The 22,631-nt window shown below is 34.0% G+C and overlaps 1 protein-coding gene and 1 long non-coding RNA gene across 2 annotated transcripts; one reads left to right on the top strand and one right to left on the bottom strand.

Annotated features, from left to right (window-relative positions):
- Positions 1 to 1,701: 1,701 nt before the first annotated feature.
- Positions 1,702 to 2,933, top strand: LOC148197783 (uncharacterized). Its single transcript, XM_088115461.1, has one exon. The coding sequence runs from the start codon at positions 1,846 to 1,848 to the stop codon at positions 2,467 to 2,469; it is 624 nt and encodes a 207-aa protein (XP_087971587.1). The 5' UTR covers positions 1,702 to 1,845; the 3' UTR covers positions 2,470 to 2,933.
- Positions 2,934 to 18,212: 15,279 nt separating this feature from the next.
- LOC148197784 (uncharacterized) lies at positions 18,213 to 21,058 on the bottom strand. Its single transcript, XR_015786799.1, has 3 exons — positions 20,876 to 21,058; positions 20,653 to 20,725; positions 18,213 to 18,414 (listed from the first exon to the last, which is right to left on the bottom strand). It is a non-coding gene; the product is annotated as an uncharacterized LOC148197784 (long non-coding RNA).
- Between the last annotated feature and the right edge of the window lie 1,573 nt (positions 21,059 to 22,631).

Below are 22,631 nucleotides of genomic sequence, written 5' to 3' on the forward strand. Positions count from 1 at the left end.
GAATAAGAAAGAATGAATTTTTGTGTGTTTTGGAATGGAGGAGGAGCTCCCTATTTATAGAGTTCATGGATCAAGCCCATGATCTAAAAATCCAAAATATCTTTTAGAAAAAAAATAATATTTCAATTAATTAAAACGTTGCAAAATAAACGTTGGCAGCCCCTAGCTTGCGGAAGACGCTGGAAGCACAAACCTAGGGAGACTACAGTGCATGTGGTCAAAACCACTCCATAAAAACTGCATCATCCGATTCTTCAGCACACACAAACTACGGAAGAAAAAGTCTTTTGCAATACAGGTTTTACAACACAAACTACACACCATCTTCACCATACCACTCAAAGTAGTGAGCTTACCATCTCACCACCACCATTTGCATAACCAAAACACCTCTCTCACCTTATTTCCGCAACCATAATCACCTTAGGGACCACCTCCTTGCTTCTGTTTAAGCTTTGGTCCAACCTAGCTCAATGAGGACACTATCATCTTTAAACACAAAATAAATCAAAAGGAAACAAAAACAAAGAGAATTACATTTTGGGTTAATTTTTTTTGTTGACATATCATTATATTTGTGTTTTCTTGACATACCTATTAAAAAGGGAAAGAAAGTAAAAAAGTGTGCAGAAGAAAGGGTCAAAGATAGAATCACACACAAATCGCAGAGAAAGACTCCATAATAGAGAAGAGGTGAAGCAAGAAGAAGGTGAAACTTAAAAAGGACAAAGTTTAAAAGAGGGGTTTCTTAAACGAGGTTTCCCTCCAAACAATCATGACCCTTGGCATTTCAAGCCTTCCCTATCACGCCAATAAATGGATGACACATCAACAAGGAAGTCAATTGCATTAAATGTGAAAAAGTACTTTACACGCTTAGAGGAATCATTACTCAAAACCCCTCATTAATACAACACATAAATTGAAAGGACAAACGTCAAACATCATTCTAACTAAAGTCAACCATTTAAAGCCCGACCTACTCACAATCCACCTGTCTAAAGCAGTCAAGTTTACCTCAGTCAAACCGTCAATGCTACAACAAAAAACTTTACTCATTTTTTAGTAGATAGAAACAAACTAGGTTAAGAAAATCATTAAAGGACATTTTGTGACGTGCTTCAAAACTTTTTAGTTTGGAATCTTATGTACATATCTAACCCTTATTTGTACCTGATAGAACTTTAAACTCCTCACAATAATTTTAACTAATTAATAAGTATTCAATATATATAATTGTTGTACTCATATTTTATGAGATGATTATTATTATTATCTCAAGACACAAACGATCATATTTTTTCAAAACTATATATAAAGAACTCAAATAAAAAAGTATATGCCAATTGAATATTTTTTTATACTTTCACTTATGTCATCAACACTAGGTGAAAAGGACATTTAAAATTTAACCAGTTTCATCATACTCAAAATCCAAACCAAATAAAAACAAAATAATTCATTAATTTCAATAAAACAAGCTATGCAAAGTAATAACAATATATATATTACCACTATCAAATGGTTAATTATAAGGGAAAAAAATCAATTTTGTATAATCTTAATTTAATTATTTCATTTTTAGAAGTACCTATATTTTAAGTTTAATTTTACCTTTTCTTTATCTGGTGTTATTTAAGTTCCGGGAAATGTTGCTTACGAAAGGGTGTAAGAAAATTTTACCTTTAGTTAGGTTCCGCTGTTTGGGTTGAAGCCATTCGGTGACAGTCAGTGAAACTATTTGTACTTACCAGACTGTTGTCGCCGATTCTAATTCTACTTATCCTCCTTCTCCACAAAACCCTAATTCCTCTTATTCACCATTTTTATTTCACATTCACATTCATGGCTGGACCAAACGACCCCAATGAACCCACATTACCCCCGAAGCGTAAGTCCGATCCTGATCTTCTAGATCTCCCATCCAAAATTGCAAAGCTCGCTACTCCCGGCCTCAAACAAACCCACGAACCCCAACCTAGTGCTGACCACAGCACTTCCCAGCCTCCCACTTCTTCCTCCGACCCTAAGGAACCCGACAAAGACGACAAAGAAATCCAAAACGACGACGTCGAAGAAAAGAACCCCCAAAACGACAACGAGGAGCACCAAAACGACGACGAGGATGAAGACGACGATGACGACGACGACGAGGAAGAGGAAGAGGAAGAGGACCGAAAGGGGAAAGGGATTTCGCGTCAAGACAAGGGAAAAGGGAAAATGGTACAAGAAGACGAGGATGATGATGATTCCGACGACGATAGTGATGACGACGCTTCCGATGACGACGGAAGTGACTTCTCCGACGACCCGCTCACGGAGGTCGATTTGAATAACATTCTGCCGTCCAGGACTCGGGGACGGACAGGGGCGGCGAGTGCAGGAGTGCGCATTTCTGATGACGCGGGGAAAGCGGCCGTAGGCGGCCTCGGCGATGATGAAGACGATAGCGACGACAGTGATGCTTGAGTTCTGCACAGGTTAGTGAGGGTTTTTCTGGAGAGATATAGCTTTGTCTACAGTGAGAAAGAAGAGTTCTTTGTTTTCTTCGCGCACAATGCGCTTTTTGTTCAGAAATTCTGCTCAGATAAATTTGTGCAAGTGCTAGATGTAGCCTTTTTTTTTCTTTTTAACTTTACCGTTCTTGGTAGGTAGTGTATGGATAGTGATGTTTTGAGGTAATTGGAACGAACACTAATCTGAGAGAGAATGTTTGGTTTTAGAGAAATTTCTGAGGCCTATATTCTTCTAAACTGACTCCAATTGATTCTGTGAATGGCAAAATACTTGAGAAGAAGATTCCTTGCCCCATTTTAAATATTGAATTTAATAGGAATGTAGTGTACTTCTTATGAATGAAGTCTGTATTTCTTACTGTTTCATAAATTCTTACAGACCCATTGTGTTAGAAATATGCATATCTTGTTTGATTCTGTGTTTGTGTACTTAGTTATACCATTTTGTAGATTGTAGCTGGGCTTCTCTAGTTTGCTAGTGATCGCAAACTGTGAAGTTATATGATATGAGGGGGCATCGGAATCTGTTAGGTTTGGAATCTTGGGTCTTCATCACCTAAGATGTGGGGCAAGGTCTAGTTGAGCAAAATCCAAAATCCTCCCCCACTATCCCTGTTGTTGAGCCTATCCTAGATGCCGTTTAAATGTGCTGAGCTTAGTTCATATGGTTCAATGAATTTTATCAACTAGAGATGTTTCTAAAGACTAAACTACTAAAATAAAGTCTTGCCTCAGTTTCTTCTCTGAAGCTCTGTTGTATATTCATCATAATTCTTCCATTTTCTGCGACATTGTTTGCAAGGTGAACTCATCATTTGACTTTCACATATATTCCAAAAATAAGTGTGTGAGAACTTCAATGTTTTGTATGATCTACACAATTTATTTTAATGCTGTCTGATAAACTTTAAATAAATTTTACAGGTAATTAGTTCAGATGTAGACCCTCTATAGCCAAATTTTCTGCAAAATAATTCTTATTGTGTTCATTGAAGACAGTATTCATAGGTGTTAATAGGTATTTAATAAAGAAAATGAAGATATTCCTGATCGCACTATGTGCTTGGAAAAAAGTTACTGTCGAGTAATCTGCTGCAATAGGGAGCCTAAGTTCAAAATAAGCAATAATAAATTATATCGCCTTCATACTTTAAGTTTATGTGAACAAGTACACCTTTCTGTTAGTATAATGCTATTCTCTGCTGTGTATATATTGAAAACAAATTAGCGTAAAATTTTATGACTTGTTTATCAAATTTTACATCTGAACGTGTGTTTGAAATAAGCCCACAAACAATTAACAAATGTTGCTTTTTCAGTTGAGGTAAAGGAACTTGTTTTATTTCTCAAAAGAGCCAAAAATATAAAGGCACTTTTAAGTGGCATGACATCAGAAGCATATTAAAGATAAACATGAAATCGGTGCTTTTCTAAGGAAGTAAAAATAGAAATAGGAGAAAAGAAAAACTACAACCTTGTGCATGCCACACAAGACTGCCATTATGCCAGGTCTCTGAAGGGTTAGATTTATACACCCTTACTCCCATGAGCAGAAAAGCTATTTTGGCAACTGAACCAATGACATTGAAGGGAAAATGTATTGACCTTGTTACACCAAGCTTCACCATCTAACGGTACAAACAGATTTTTTAAACATAATAGGTTATTTTTGTAGAAGCTTTATAGAAAATAAATAATTAAAGAAGAAAGTGTTCTTCAAGAAGCAATAACTTTCACAACGATGCCAAGCAGATACTTTGTTACACTGAGAGCTTCTGTTAAGGATTTCAATTATGTGAGCTTTTTTTGTTTCTATCAGCAGACTCATCATTTTGTGGAGGGCAGTTGAGGGGGAGTATTGGGTCTAGACTTTTCGACTATTGGTTGCATTTACTTTATCTATAGGACATAATATGTTTGTCTTGCTGAGTGACATAAATAATGGCTGAGCATTTGTACGTGTTTGGTTGTTGTACGGTTCGTGACCAGAAATCTTCATGGATTGGTGTACATTATGCTTCGTAAAGGTTCTTAAATTACACCAATATTTTTCTCTGTTCTGAAAAGTTACAGTTTCCTTTCTCGAGGAAGAACTGTTATATTACACTCCTTCGATTCAATAGTTAGATTGATTATTTTCGTATCTTTCAGCTACCATGAGCATTTTCCTCTCTGTTGAACTCCCTGATATAAACTTTCGGATTATAGAAGACGAAATGTATTTCTTTAACTTAATTTCATCTTCTAAAATCTCAATGATGCTAAGTCCCTCATATATCTGTAATTGAATCGAAAATTTGACATAATCTTGTAGAGAAAAGGAGTAAAATCTACCCATTGGTTAATGATGGGTAGTAATATTGGTAGATTCCAACCCCTTTCTCTAAAAGCAATAATCAATCTAACTATTGAATCGAAGGAGAAAATTATTAGTGGTGCATGTAGAAAAGATCAATGCCTAATGTCAAACGATTCTATAATTTCTAAAGTTTTAACATCAGGGTTGTTGCCGAGTCACAAAGGTTTTACATATGGGTCCAAGCCCAACCCCCTTTCATAGACCCTTGCATGGAAGGAGCTCTTTTAGTATCAGATTGACCTTGTTTTATTATCATTGGTCTCCATACCCTGTGAGGGCTGGTTCTTCCTGCAACTCCATAATTTCATCATGCACTCCATACACTTGAAAATTTTAATTTTACCCTCTAGTTTAGGATTTTCATGAGTTCCGAAATGCACAATCCTTGAATTCCAGAATGTACAATTTGGATTACAATTGTGCAACCTGAAATGCATTTTTTAATAAGAAGAAAAAGATGAAGATTGGGAAAGAGGGGTGCGTTGGTGGGGAAGAAGGTGAAGCAAGGGGGAGGGGTGCCTGGTGGAGAAGGAAGAAAATAAGGGCAAATAAGTCATTATACAACTATATGGCAATGCAAGTAGAAATGTATGGAGGTGCAGAAAGAAGCTCTCCGATAGAAGATTTGAATTTATAGAGGAGGACGAAAACCCTCAAATCTTACAATAGTTGATGTTCAAGACAAACAGTGTTGAACTCATTTTGAAAAGTTTAATCTATATATGGAAATAGCAAAAGAGTATTATGTTGTCGAAGACATTTAAATAGCTTACAACAACTGGTTTGCAGAATTTCATTGCAAGACGATTACTTGGGCTTTATGTAAATTGAAGATACCTTTGAGAATAATTTTATCTATCTTGACTACGGAAGTTATGCTTTAAGTGGCAACAAGTTAGTTAAACATGACAAATACTCATTCTATTGAAGATTTTTATGACATATGAGACTATCACAAAGGAAGAGTTTGATGCATTTAACACTCTTATATTCTTTTGCGTCGCCTAATTTGCCGAAATTCAGAAGGTTTTGGTTCGTAAAGTTTGGGTTTACAACCACTCAGAATTGCGTCCAATAAAGAGTGGGACCGATTTTCAATCATCTTTTGAGCCACCTATATACACAAAACAGCAGTATTGGAGTGAAGGTTTGGTACACAAAAAGCACTGCTTTTACTATTGCATAAAATGCCAAGAATTGACTTAATACGTTTCAGTTTCAGGCGTGGACGTTTTTTATGTTCTCTCTATATATTAACTGTTACAAAACCCCCTCTTATGGTAATGTTTTATTTTTAGTAAAAATAGAATTAGGAAAAAAAGAAGCTCTTAGCATATTTAGTGGCTTAATTCTCAAAGAAGAATAAAAATTTATTTGCTTTTTCAAAATGGTAGAACAAATATTATGGAAAGAACCATTTCCTGCTCTCTTTCTCTCTCATTCTTTTCTCTTTTTGTTTCCTCCTACTCTTAGTTCTCTGTGTCTACTTGGCCTGCATACTTTCTTTTCTGTTTGTGCCTATCTCTTTTCAGTTAGGTGAAATCAAAACTCTCAAAATAATTTTTACATCGTTTTTCTAAATAAGTAGTTAAAATTTCAATGTAAACTTTGAGCAAAAAAAAGCTATGGGAAAATTGAGGGTGAATAAAATTTTATATTATGGTGGTTGCAATGGAACTTTTGTTTTTTCTCCCTCAATCAATAACAAATGAGGGAGGATTCTTGTTTGAGACCCTCATCAAAAATTATTTCATCCATATTTGGAACAAAAAGGTAAGGAGAGAGGTGTGAATAACAAGAGTAATAACTTTCTATTACTTTTCTTCTTCTTTTTTTAAATGAATATTTATGTTTTTTTATAAACATTCTATTATTCACTTTCTACACATTCAAGCAAGAAAAAAAAACATTCTTTTCATTCATTTTTGTTCGATCAAACACCCTAAAAATACTCTTAATTTTTCTTTCTTTCTTTTCTTTTACTTTCTTTTTCTTTATTTTCTTTTAAATTAAGCATACTTATAGAAAAACCCTTTTCCCTCTAATTCCCACTTTGCTTTTTTTTTTCTGTTTTTTTCACTGTTTCTCATATCAATTAACCGTATATTCAACTCTTATTCCTTTTCTTCCTTTTATCTCACTCTTCTTGATTAAATTAAGAAAAATGAAAGTTGTCAAATAACTTTTTTTTATTTATAACTTATTTAGTTAGAGTTTTAATTTCATAATAACTTTCAAATCTATAAAAAAGAAGTTTTATAAATATAGATACATGAATGAAATTTTAAAGAAAACATAATCTCCCTTCTCTCTTTTTTTTCTCTCTCTTCTCATCTTTCCTATCTCATATCTGTCAATTCAAACATTTGCATATATGCTAGATATATTATCTCTAATGTTAGATATATAATATTGAAAAAAATGTTTTAAACTTTCATTTCTAAAGTAGTCTTTAAACCTAAAATATCACTCCAAACTCAACCTGTGTCCATTCTTTTGTCTTGTAGTATATGTTATTTCATAATACAAGAGAAAATAAACTAGACCACTCATTAGAGGTATGCAACGTAACTCACATCAAACATAAGTTATACCAACCTATTTAGCTAATAAGTCGAAGTAAAACAATTAAAAATGTTATTCTTAGGTTGTTCAAAACAACTCAACAATCTAATTAACTAATTAAATAATAAATAATAATAATAACAACAATAATAATAATATTTTAATGTCTTTGGTAATATTTTGAGAATATATAAACTATTTCTTAGATATAAGTCTTACAAATTAAGTCCTAAAAAAACCTAGTTAATTCAACTCTCTTTTCTTATTGTTTTCGAAAACTAGTTAAATCTTTTCACTATAAGAGTAGAGATATTCTTATAAGAGCAAGATTTCTCGTAACACTATTACTAAGTTGATAGTCTTTATGTTAATTTTCAAGTTGTCACTATGAAATGTTTTTATGACTTACAAAAGATATTTTAACTCTTAAGTAAGACATATTATATATATAATTTATACTTCATAAATGTAATGGACTTAAGATAATCATACATTAGCGATTAATCCTAGATAATGCCATCCTATGTTACCAGTATCTAAGGATCGTTATGAAGAAGAGCAATATAAAGTTATTGCAATGGCTGCTGGAGCAATATAAAGTTATTTTTCCCTTTAGAAAATACTAATTCTCACATAACGAATTAAATGTCTTTTAAGAATAATCTTTTTGTTTCCTTCTTGTAACAATAATTTACGCACCACACACTGTGATTATTTTTGAAATACAAACTGTGTTTACAGAATGTTTCATCTTAGTAGTTTGTGACATTAGAATTGATCTTGAAAAAATTGAATTTCGTGGTCCATAATATTCTTGTTAGTAGCTTCTTCTTTTTTCTGATGTAGCAGCCTTTGACTAATGTTTTCTTTTAACCTGTGGGTCTTGAGTGGGCCTACCCATGTTTCTCCGGAAGAGAGAAATTCGGTAAAAGTCCACTTCAAAGCCCATTTGATGTGTTTTTGTTACAGATTTTTAGGTGTTTGTGTGGACCATGTAGCTTTCAGTTTGACCATGGAGAATAAACATGGTACACTTCAAAGCAATTGAGAACTTCTCAACCTCCACTAACTTACAAACCACTGAAAAACAAATGGCTGCCATGTTCATGTAGATGAACCTTTTCTCATCAATTTCAAACATTGAATTCAATTACCACATACAATTATGAGATCCCAAACAACATTTCCACTTCTACATATCAATTTCTCATCTCCTTGGAAAAAGTTCAAACACAATCTATCCACAGATTCTGAAAGAATTGTTTAGAATGAAAGATGGAGGGATGAAATGAAGATGAGAAATATGCATTGGAGGGTGTTTTTTTTTTTTTTTTTTGTTTCAGTGGGTGACATGAGCAGAGCATTTGTGTGGTGGGTGATTGTATCCATCCATTTCTACCTTTTTGAATAGCACACAATCATCCAATCCATTGACATTAATTTGGGATTTAGGGTTTAGTTTGGGGCAACAGAAGTGGGGACTTGTTGTGTTTCATTCTGAGATCTTTGAATTTCAACTGTTTAATGATCTTCTCTCATAAATGCAGGACCACCATGCATTCCTCATGCGTTATCATACCGCATGCTATCACATTCTCATATTTCACCTCAACCTCGTAACATCTTATATTCATCTAATGCATTTTTCTCTAATTTTGTTATAAAATAATTTTGTATAATCAAAATTCTAAATTAAATAACATTTTAGATAATTAATCATTAACAAATCTAACAAACCAAAATTATATATAATTTAAATTAAGAGATTAAAATTTTATAAAACTTAAGGATCAAATTTATAATTGAGAAAGTTTAGGATTCTATGACTTTCTTACGATTTCTTTGGTATTCTTTCTCCCTTCTTATCTCTTTTTTTTCTTTTTTTGGATAAAGGTTATCTTTCCAATTCTAACTATAATATAGCTAATCTTTTATTCAACAATGAAAAATAAATCACTTTTTCTAAAACCCTAAAATAATGTATATCAAATCTCTATAAGGGTGTTTTGACGCATAAATATGGTTAAATCTTAAGTGTTTAATATGAATTGAATAATTTAACGTCAAACTTATTTTATTAGACCAAATTTAGTAATATGTTTAATAAGAAAGTTTATAACTTATAATAATAAGAAATATATGTTATATATGTTATATATATATATATATATATATATATATATATATATATATATATATATATATATATATATATATATAAACTAGTGATTACATAAATGATTACAGAGTTATATCAAACATAATTATTTCTTACCTCCAAGTACTGTCATCTTGAAGTACAAAGTCATTTTTCAATCAAATTTCACACATGTGAAGACAACTTCACATATAAAATAATTAAAGAAAATAATAAGAGATTTGATTTATTTTCTATTGCAATGTAAATGGTAATTTCCGTAAATAAAAAGTTATAAGTTTTAGAGAAATAATATTTTAGATAAATAAAAAATAAATTAATAATATATATATATATATATATATATATATATATATATATTCTTATACATTTGATAGTCTCACATCACTTAGGAGTTGAAATTAAAGGATTTTAAATGTCTTTTTTCTTCCACCATCTAAGGCGTCTTTTAAGGATAAAATTATGATGGAGTTCCAAATTCCAAAGCGGACAACACCACATATGGGTGGTGATTGACCCTGACGATAATAGTCGACAGACTTGGGATTGGAAAATTGACACCTATCGTGAGGTCGAAAATGAGGTTCTAAAGATGAACCATCAATTCCCTTAAGCCCTCCATTGGAGATGAACCCTCATTTCCCTTATACCTCTATTGAGGGCTTATGTTCCCATACGCCTAATAGTCTCACATCACTTAGGAGTCGACATCAAAGACAATTTAAATACTCATTCACCTTCCATCCTCTTAGACACTTTTAAAGGAAAAAATTGTGACGGAGCTCGAGACTCCAAAGCAGATAATACCTTGTGTTAGATTTTCAAATTAGTCAAAGTAATCTAACTTTAAACCCTCTTTTCAATTAATTATTGTGTTAGATTTTCAAATTAATCAATGTAAATTCTCAATTAGTTTGTTGACATTATTACTTTTAACCAAATTACATTCTCAAGTAAATATTACTATACCTAATTATATCTATTCTTTTACCTCTTATATCAAGCAAAAAGTTAATTAACCAAAGTACATTCTTGATTAATTATTGTTAAAGTTTTTACCACTAATCAAAGTACATTATCAATTATTAGCAAAAACTCATTTAATCATATGAAAGTTCCAAACTTTAATCAAAGTAAATTCTCAATTAAAAATAAAAATCATTGGACTCATATGATTGATAAGTTATGTAGATTTAACACCATGTTAACTTGCTATAATGTTAAAATCATTACTTTCACTTGATTAAGAAGCAAAAGACATAGATACAAATAAATCACAACATGAATAAAAAAGAACAAATCAATTTATTCATCTAACCTTAGAATCCTATCAAGAAATTATAGAAGAATCAATCCCAAAGGCTTAACACTCATTAAATATAGAAATAACATGAAAACAGAAGATAAGGTGGAGAACATGAGAGAAGAGAGGGAGGACAAAATTTGAACCCCCAAAGGGTTCCTAATCTTTCCTAATGTGTTTCCTTAAGTCTTTTTATATAGAAATTTGATTGAACTTTGTTTCAGGCTTTTCTATGGTTGTAATTTCTTTATCATAATGTAATCTCCTTCAATTATCTTCTAAACAATCCAATATTTTCAAGATATATTTGATTATTATGGAGATCTAAAAATATTTGAGAACATATTTGCTAGATTAAAAAAGATTTGGTAAATATTATCTTTTGATATTTATTGATATAGTTAAATAAGGTAATTATTTAACAATATCAAATAAAATATCCTAAGATATATTTTTCCCAAATTATCTTTAATCATAAACATTTATCAATTATCAAAGCCCTTTTGGTAGAAAAAATAAAGAAAACTGCAAAATAAGCTAGCCTCTTATGAAAATAAAAGTTCAATTCTTATATACCATTATGAATTAAAGAAATGTTTCAATCCAAACAGTTTTATATCAAACAAAGCCTTCTATAGAAGAATATCGTTGGATAAGTGACGACTAAATGGTTTAGTCTTGAAGAAAAACATTTTATGATTATACCTAATGAATATACACAAATGATGTATTTATTAGTGAAATGACAGATGATAAAGTCTCTTAGTACTTATATACTTTGTTTCTTGATATCCGTGAAGATAAATAAAGTAGAAAGATATGATTAGAATCACGGCATCTAAGAAAAAAACATTGTGAGAGAAGAAGAACATTCTGGAAATGTTTCCTTGAAGTCATTTGTCTTGTCACACCGTAAAAGTTCAAGTTTTGCTTAAGGTTATGAGAAAAAGCTCTTAACACCATGCTAACTCACTTTAATGTAAAAATCATTACTTTAACTTTATTAAGAAGCAAAAGACATAGATAAAAATAAATCACAACAATAATAAAAAAGAACAAACAAATTTATTCATCTAACCTTAGAATCCAATTAAGAAATTACAGAAGAATCAACCCTAGAGGCTTAATACTCCATGGAATGTAGAAATAATATGAAAACAAAATAAGAAAGGGTGGAGAACATGAGAGAAGAGAGGGATGAAGAAATTTGAACCCCTAAAGGGTTCCTAAGCTCCCCTAAGATGTTTTCCTAGGTCTCTTTATATAGGAATTAGATTGGGCTTTTCTTTTATTATAATATCCTTTCTAATAATGTAATCTCCTCCAATTATCTTTTAAATAATCTAATATCTTCAAGATATATTTGATTGTTGTGGAAATCTAAAAAAAAATTCAGAATATCTTTTCTAGATTCAAAAAGATTTGGCAAATATTATCTTTTGATATTTACTGATATAGTTAACTAAGGTAATTATTTAACAATAAAAATAAAATATCTTAAGATATATTTTCCCCAAATTATCTTTTATCATAAACATTTATCAATTATCAAAGCCTTGTTGTAGAAACAATAGAAAAAATTGCAAGATCCATTTTTTATTGTTTGTTCCCTCTTTTTGGCTTAGCCAAATTTCTTCACTTTTTTATGTTATGTTTGGATTGACTTCTTGTAGTCTTGATTATTTTTTATCTTTTGATTTATGTTTAAGGTTTCATGAAACTTTAACCAATTTATTTTCACATCTCAATGAGCTCAAATAGCTATAGCTTCATTGACACACCTCAAAAAATCCAAAGAACATAAAAAGTTATTTTTAACATGTTTTTGGATCTCATGCTAAATAAACCCAATTATAACAAATCCTAATTAAAATATTCTTTTAAAGTACAAAAACCAATTAAGAATCCATTATTAAAGGCTAAATAATGGCATAAATATGCACCAATCACCCTAAAAAGTATACTAAAGTCAGACTTCAGAGATCTAAAGGCTACCAACTCTTCAACAGTCAAAAGCACCCCCCCCCCCCCCCCCACACATACACACATACATATTAGAAGTTTTTGAAAGTGTTGATAAAAAAAGTACAAAATAACATAAGAAGAATATCAACGAGAAAAGAGAGAAAACCTCAAAGTGTTCTTACATCATCTAATGCTCAATATCTTTTGAGAGAGAAGTCTTGGCAAAGAGAGAAACACTTTCAAGTGTCACAGATTGTATTGTATTTGAAAATATATCCTCTTTGTTAAAATAGAATGACTCAATTTCTGACACCAAGAGGGGGGGGGGGGGGGGGGTGAATTAGTGAAACTTAAAAACAAAGTCTTTTTAAAATCTTTTTCTCAAAAGGTGATTCCTTTAAAGCTTTCTTGAAACGCAAGGTAAAAAACTTTCTAATGCAGCGAAAACTTAATCGAATAAGTACAGAGTAAAGTCGATTAAAAGTAAAAGAGTAGGGATCAAAAAATTCAAACACTGCTTTTTATACTAGTTCGGCCAACCTGCCTACATCCAGTGTCCTTCCAACCACAAGAAGCAAATGCACTATAATGATCAAGGTTTTTATAACAAGGTTTTTATAGAGACCTCACTTCAAAAATATAAAACACCTCTCTAACCATTTAATCAAATATAGGAAGTACAGTAACCAGACTAGCAGCAAGAATCCCCTCTCCTGTTGTCTAAACCCTTTGAGACACTTCTCAAAGTCAAGAACGTCGCACACTCTTCTTCATGTAGTCACAACAGGGAACCTCAATCCAATCTTCACAAGATTGTAGACTCTGATCTCACAGTTACACCCAAGTGTGCAGAATTGATCAGCCCTTTAAATACACAACAAACTTGCTCTTCAAGAAATCACAAGAAAGTCATAAATAATCATTCTAGCCAAAGTTGTTTGTTAATATTATTTTTTTACTCTTTATAAACATTTTTACAATTAAATATAACATTAACAATTATCATTTTATATTACTTTAATAACTAGCGACATTTTGGTAATCTTTAATTTCTACCAATTAAACAATTTTTTTTATTTGTCACATCAATCAAATCCTACACTAATTTTCACAAATTTTATTTCCAAATCCACTCTTATTTACCTCCAAATCCACTCAAATAAACAACAATTAATTCACCCTCAAATTTTCTCAAATCCATTTACTCACTCTCCCCTAAATCCTTCCTTCAAAGTAAACACACCCTTAAGGATAAAATTATGACAGAACTCCAAATTCCAAAGCGAACAATACCGCATATGGGCGGTGATTGACCCTGACGATAATAATCGACGGACTTGGGATCGGAACATTGACGCCTATCGTGAGGTTGAAAATGAGGTTCTAAAGATGAACCATCAATTCCCTTAAGCCCTCCATTGGAGATGAACCCTCATTTCCCATAGACATCAATTGAGGGCTTTGTTCTCGTACGCTCAATAGTCCCACATCACTTAAGAGTCGAGGCGAAAGACAATTTAAATACTCATTCCACCTTCCATCCTCCGAGACACCTTTTAAGGACAAAATTGTGGTTGAGCTCCAGACTCCAAAGCAGATAATACCTTGTGTTAGATTTTCAAATTAATCAATGTAAATTAACTTTAAACCCTCTTTTCAATTAATTATTGTGTTAGATTTTAAAATAAATCAATGTATATTCTCAATTAGTTTGTTGGCATTATTAATTTTAACCAAATTACATTCTTAAGTAAATATTATTATGTCTAATCATGTCTATTATTTTATCTCTTATACAGAGCAAAAAGCTAATTAGCCAAAGTACATTCTTGATTAATTCTTGTTAAAGTTTTTACCACTAATCAAAGTACATTCTCAATTATTAGAAAAAACTCATTCAATCAAATGAAAGTTCCTAACTTTATTCAAAGTAAATTCTCAATTAAAAATAAAAACCCTTGGACTCATATGATTGATATGTTATGTAGATTTAACACCATTCTAACTTGATATAATGTAAAAATCATTACTTTTACTTAGTTAAGAAGCAAGAGACGTAGATAAAAATAAATCACAACAAGAATCAAAAGAGTAAACAAATTTATCCATCTAACCGTAGAATCCAGTTAAGAAATTACAGTAGAATCAACCCTATAGTCTTAACACTCCATGAAATTTTGAAATACCATGAAATTATAAGAAGAGATGGTGGAGAACATGAGATAAGAGAGAAGGGACGAAATTGGAACCCCAAAAGGTTCCTAAGCTCCGTAATATGTTTCCCTAAGTCTATTTATATAGAAATTAGATTAAGCTTTGTTTCAGCCTTTTTTTGTTGATGTAATCTTCTTTATGGTAATGTTTTATTCTCCAATTATCTTCTAAATAATGCAATATCTTCAAGATATATTTGCTTGTTGTGAAGATCTAAATATATTTGATAATATATTGCTTATATTAAAAAAGATTTGACAAATATTATCTTTTGATATTTATTGGTATAGTTAAATAAGGTAATTATTTAAATATATCAAATAAAATATCTTAAGATATATTTTCTCGAAATTATTTTTAATCATAAATATTTATCAATTAATAAAGCCCTTTAAGTAAACAAAATAGAGAAAATCGAAAGATTCAATTTTTGTTGTTTGTTCCCTCTTCTTGGCTTAGCTAAATTTCTTCAGTTTTTCATGTTATTCTTGGATTGAATTCTTGTGATCTTGATTATTTCTATTCTTGGATTTATCTTTCAAATGTATGCCACTTTACCCAATTTATTTCCACACCTCAAAGAGCTCAACTTAAGTGCAACTGCACTAACACACCTCAAAATATCCAAAAAAACATCTATGCAACTAAAAAGTTATTTTTAACATGATTTTGTATCTCATTCTAAACAAACCCAATTATAAGAAATCGTAATTAAAATATTATATTAAAGTAGAAAAATCAATTAAGAATCCAATACTAAAGGCTAAATGAGGATATAAATATGTAGTCATCAATAGGATTAAGGATTAATTATAGTATAAAGTTGAGAGAGGTATTCCTTTCTTTGGTGAGGATATAAGTGTAATATCATATTTAGCTTGGGAAGGGAAAGTTGAAGAGTTGCATCCATTCTTTGCTAGAAATAGTAAATCCTACATTATTAGTATATTCATTTCTAAGCTCGATGTGTATGCATGTGAATGTTAGAGTGAAAGGAAAAATAGTGTTAAGAGAGGTAGAAAATTATCCATTCAAGATTGGAGTGAATTAATAGTTTGCATGAAAAGAATTTTTGTTTCTCCTTCATTTGAGAGAAACCAAGGGTATATGAGATAATTCATTAAAGAGGGAAAGGAATTCATTAAAGGAGTAAGTGAGTTCTTTCGTACAGAAGTTGAGTTTGAAGAAAAACTTGAAAGACTCTTCTTGGATGGAAAAAAAAAAGAGAAATTAGAAAGAGTGAAGAGAAATTAAGAGAGATAGAAGAGAAAGAAAAAGAAGCTCTAAAGCTTATAGAAGTAGAAATTTTAAGAGCAAAAAGAGTTAGAGAGGAGAAACATAGAAGGAAAAATGAGAGAATAGAAAAAAGAAAGAAAAATGAGGAGGAAAGAAGAGAATATGGAGAGAAGAAGAAGAAGAAGAAGAAGAGCTTAAGAGAAGATAGAAGGAGGGTAAAGAGATTATCCTCAAGGAGGAAGTGCTATTGAAGGCACCTACCACTCCAACAATTATAATGGGTTCAAGGACTTTAAAGGGAGTCGTCCAATCCTTAATCTTTTCTGCAATTATTCAATTTTTAACTTCTCTTTTGAAAATGTTTCAACTCCATACTCTAATATTTCAAACTCCTCAACAATAATTTCCAAATCACATCTTGAGTTAGTGTTACCCTGTGATTACAGCTAACTCAAGAAAAAAATAAAAGTTTTTATGAAGACATTCTTCTAGTGTTACCTTTTTATATATCTTGTTTGGTAGATCAAAATTAATTAAGATTATATTTGATGCTTATTATAGAATGAAATTTGGTCAAAGAGCGGTTCATGTGGACCTCAAAAGAAATAAAGCCAGTAATGAATGGCCTCCTCCTAAGAATGTTAGGAGCTTCCTCAACAATATAGCCAAGTTTCTTCAAAATAAAGATGGTCCCCCATATTTGAGGACAAATCCTTTTCAAGAAGGAGATGATGATGAGTTGGGTCTAACCAATGGACCCATCAACAAGAGCAATACTCTTAAGATCTAGCAAGAAAAGTTCCAGATCAACATAATAAGCTCTAAAGATCATTCAAATGGACCTAATAAGGTCAGGAACATACTTCCCTGGCTGTAGGACTGTCTAGCCAAGCTTAAGGACGGTTTAGCCGAGCTCTAGGATCAAATGGTCGAGCCTTTTAAGCTCCATGGACAAGATATCGAGCTCTCGAGCTTTGACCACCCAACAATAATCAGAAGGCGCTCAGTGTAACGTCCCGGCAACTCACAGGGACCATCGACTGCCCCCACAGATCACCACCAGGCTTTCCAGTGTGCTTTGTCCTCACTCGCACACTTTCCGGGAAAACTTCCCAGAAGGTCACCCATCCCAGAATTGCTCCAGGCTAAGCACGCTTAACCATGGAGTTCTTATGAGTCAGGCTACCGAAAAGCAAATGCATTTTGGTGATATGAGTAGTCAAATCAATTCCTTTAAGCTATCCTTCAACTGTATAGTCCCATACCTACACAGTCTCCAGATCCCTCTCATTCCGCTCCCTGCACCGGCGTCACTCCCCGCCCTCTTATCAGTGCCCGGGTATCACATGCCCACCAACTTCCGAATGGTTCGTCCTCGAACCACACCGTACTGGGAGAGGCTAGGCTCTGATACCATCTGTAACGTCCCGGCAACTCACAGGGACCATCGACTGCCCCCACAGATCACCACCAGGCTTTCCAGTGTGCTTTGTCCTCACTCGCACACTTTCCGGGAAAACTTCCCAGAAGGTCACCCATCCCAGAATTGCTCCAGGCTAAGCACGCTTAACCATGGAGTTCTTATGAGTCAGGCTACCGAAAAGCAAATGCATTTTGGTGATATGAGTAGTCAAATCAATTCCTTTAAGCTATCCTTCAACTGTATAGTCCCATACCTACACAGTCTCCAGATCCCTCTCATTCCGGTGTATGTTCGATTCATCCATGTGTCCCTTCCACCGGAAGCCTTGCCAGGAGCCGCTCCTTGTCTGTGCCCCCTGCACCATGCTCCCTGCACCGGCGTCACTCCCCGCCCTCTTATCAGTGCCCGGGTATCACATGCGTGTGACATCCCCAAAATATACGACATGTATATATAATAAAGACGTCATTCAGTTATAATATTGGAAAGCAGTTAGAGACATAAGGCAGACTATATGAGTTACAGTCATCCAAAATAAAATTAGAGTTGGTCTCTTAAACACAGAGGACCACTGAAAATTTTCTCCAGAGTAGTTCTACAAATCAAAAGCCTAAGCATACTAAGCTGCAACATCACCGTCTTCCAGTGCTTGCTCCACACATACCTCTTCTTCATCTGCTCACATCCAATTGGATGATCATTGCAAAAGAAAACACATACAACATGCACAAACACAAGCAAGCAAGGGTGAGCTAGATATAAAAAAAAAACGTTATACAGATAGCACAGTTAATTCATGTTATCATACATAGATTCATATAAAAGAACAATTAAGCCATACTCATTAAACCATAGTTCACACACTCACACGACATGTAAAAGTTCATCAATCATGGTAAATTGGCATTACAAAACTTGTTACTTTATACCCCGACCTGTTACTTTATAGACCGACTCGTCCGGACTAGAATGATTACCGAGCTATGGCGGGTCATGCACTCGTTGTGACTTTATGAAACTTGGGCACTACCGCCCTGGCACTACCGCCTTGTGAAACTTGGGCACTACCGCCCGGTGGAACTTTGGGCACTACCGCCCGGCCACAGTCACGAGGTTAATCCGTTATCACTCACCTTGGATCATATGGAAGCATCCAAGACTAGGACCTCCTGCTACTCCTCACCACATGTTCAATCCTCTCTACATGAGAAGAAAGACCATTGGAGTTTCAGGATGACCCCCAAAACTGAGCTACCATGTAATCATTCTATACAACCCCAAAACACCACCATGTATCCTCTCCTTGAGGATCATGGAATTACGTCCATCCATCATACTTTTCAGAAACCACATACTTTCACTTTTACATTGCTTACAAACATAGATATAATACTAATTATACTTCAAAAGACCACAAACAACTTAACAAGTCATAAAAAATCACACGAAACCATTCCCTGTACATTAATAGGCAATAACAGTCCAAGAAGAACCACTAAACAACACAGAACCCCTTAAACTCATACTTAGACAAAGAAAACAACTTTGAAACCATCACCAACAGTTCCGGAAAGGTCCAAAACCCCTAAAACGAACTAAAGAACATCCGAAACGGACATCCGGAACTCCCAAAACATCAAAAACACCGAAAACACTCAATCTGTCACACATAATTCGCACAGCGCACCCCCCTTGGTGCGCTGAGCGAATTTCCCTGACGGGAAAGTGTTTTTCAGCTAAAATTCGCATAGCGCACCACCCTTGATGCGCTGGGCGAATTTTCCTGACAAAGGGACATCTAAAATTCGCATAGCGCACCCTATTTCGCATGGCGAATTAATTCGCAGCATACATCACACCTCAAACCTCTCGCTATGCACCCCACTCGCTCTTCGAATTAAATGGGCAGTGATCCCAGACAACCACCAGTCGCATAGCGACAGGATTCATCATGGCGAGTCCATAAACAGTGAGCATCAACCTCTAATAATTCGCACAGCGCACCAACTCGCACAGCGAATTACCAAGACAGTGAGCACCCCTCTACAGGGTCTCGCTATGCGAGACAACTCGCATAGCGACACTGCATAATCTGCAGAACGTGAATTCTGCAGAATCACACACTCACACTAATCCTTACCACTTCCAGTTATTTCCCCAACTTCTAACCCTCCTAATTCTTGTATCACGCCTAATTAAACTTGTCTAGATGATTATAAACGTTCTTAGCATGATTCTAAAGTGATTACTACCAAGTTTTTCAACTTAAATTTCCAAGTTCATCAACCCAAGGACCCAATTTTGATTCTACCATTTTAAACACGACTAAGACAGGATTTCCACCTCAACCACATCTCCCTAACCCAATTGGTCATCGGAGAAGAATCAGATGTCTGAACGCATCAGTCTCACCTTCGACGCCAGCACATATGACTAGTCACAACTGACTGGACCAGGCCAGGGCTGCTCTATGATCAGGGATGTGCCAACTCAGGTTTTTAAGATTCTTCTATCCTACCAACACAGTGCTCTCAACCTGTCCCAATTTACCACTCTACACTATCTCAGTACTTCAATCACACTCCCAATCATAGTAACTAAAATTCCTACCTCAGTTTACTTAGTCCCTCCCAAAATGACCATCATAACAGTATTAACGCTCTCCATCATATTTAATCACTACCACATGGTTAACCCCAAATTCAGTCACAACCTCAATTCATGGTTCACACAACATTCACATACAAGGCAGTGTCATATAACATAATTTACAGTTTCACATAAGAACATGTCAGTACATATTATTCTACACATTCAATCTTAAAACTCAACTTTAACAGCACAACAGTTCAGATTTCAACACACATACACCTCATACAATAAAATCAGAAGAAAACGTCTAGCTCCCCTTACCTCAGAGTCGAACTACCAAGCTCATAGGAACACTCCTTTACGGTGTTTCACCAAATGAGAACTCAACCAAACCCTACAAACCACCAAGGTGGTGACAGTAACAGCTCTTAGAGCTTGATTTAACAAACAAAAATTATAACAAAACCCCCTAGTAACATACAACCAGTAGCATTTCATGTTCTAGGTTTTAGAATGGAGACAGAGAAGGGAAAAGTTGACTCACCGGTCCAATCGAAAATGCGATCGGTTCAAAAGGAAGCCTTCGGTGAGATGAACGTCTGAGCACCCTCCAACTCAAGATTGAAAGGTTCAAAGAGCTGGAAATTTAGAGAGAAGGCAGAGAGAGTTTAGGGCATGAGAGTTTTAGAGAGAAGGAGAAATGAAGTTCAGGGGAAGAAAATGAGTTCTGAAGAGCCCCTCCTAAGGTCAAGTTGGCCTTAGTTTGATGGGCCTGGCTGCCCCACATAAGGCCCAAAGGCCCCTTTATAAATTTACAGGCCCTTACATTCTCCCACACATCAAAAATTTTCGACCTCGAAAATTAGACTCATAGACTATAGAATCACCACTTATATTATCTCATTACCAAAGTAAAACTCTTCTTCTTTGCAACGTCAAAACCAATTTGAGCAATCCAGCTTCACTTCGATATCTCACTAACCTGAACCATATGCATTTCTTAATCCACTAGCTTGTAATTCATACTTAGATCTGGAACCTCTTCAACTTGAGATCACTAGCTTGATCAACATCAAATCAACTTATGATACATCTCAAACTAGGATTGTCCAATATGCACTTTCTCAACCATTTTGAGAAACCCACTAGTTATAATATTCAATTATACTAATGAAATCACTTTACAATTTCACTAGAGACCCCGATCATCATATTCTTCAACCAACTCTTATTCAATACTTGTCAAACCAAGAACCTGAATCTTCTCTTTGTGCAACCCTTCTATTAACATTTCCCTACCTTTAGATTGCCACTATAACTCAAAACCATAACTTAAATCATCTTTCTCGTCCACCGATCCGCTCTTCATGTTCCAAATTCATTAATACTTCCTTACTTTGAAGTTGACCCTGAAGCTTGAAACCGTCACTCACTTATCTTCTCTACTTGATACCTATTTCTTCCTCACCTAAACTCACTTATGACTCTTGAAGGTTGCCGAACACTCCCACTCATTCTCATATAACAACACCAATATTGTTTCAAAGAACTCATCCCTCACAAACCACCCATCCACAATTATGAAAGCTCTTCATGCATACCTATTATTGACAACCACATGCTCACTATCATCCGCTGCGCTACTCTGATTCCTCACACCTCCTTGTTCACTAGTTGACTCAAAGAACACTTCCTTATGTCAACCGTAACCCAAACATGATCGCCCTTGAAAAACCTTCTTCAAAACTTCCATGATATCCTTGCCATTTCCTTTTCTCAACACTACCTTCTACTCCACAGAACAAACATGCCCGAAATCACTCCTGATTGTTATGACTTATACTAGATTGTTCCAACTTGTCCTTTATTTCTCTTCTGAGATTCTTCAACCTCGTAGTTCTCCCTATGATTACATTGAGTCCAAACACTGCTGCTCTAACCAAAACTCCACCTTCCTCTTATACTACTCAACTTCAACAAGAACAATCCATAACCGGTGCTGCCTAAGACCCCACTCCAAAATGAATTCCACTTCTCCAAGATATAAAAATCCCATACTTGTCATAGAACACCAACCGAAACCCTTACACTCAAAAGATTTATCTTCTCTTCTCCACTTATCCTCACTAGAATCATCTGACTTCTACAACCCTTCTTCTTCTCATTTATAACTTGAACCACGTCTAATACATACCCATTTATTCTCTTTCTAAAAAAAACAACACTTCTTTTAAAGACCATAATCACCCAAAATCGAATTGAAACAATCCATCCTCCCTTATGATCACACCTCAAATGTA

This window comes from Vigna umbellata, chromosome 5 (assembly GCF_029865625.1).
Source record: "Vigna umbellata cultivar VRB3 chromosome 5, Vumbellata_1.0, whole genome shotgun sequence".
In the NCBI taxonomy this organism is placed as follows: domain Eukaryota; kingdom Viridiplantae; phylum Streptophyta; class Magnoliopsida; order Fabales; family Fabaceae; genus Vigna; species Vigna umbellata.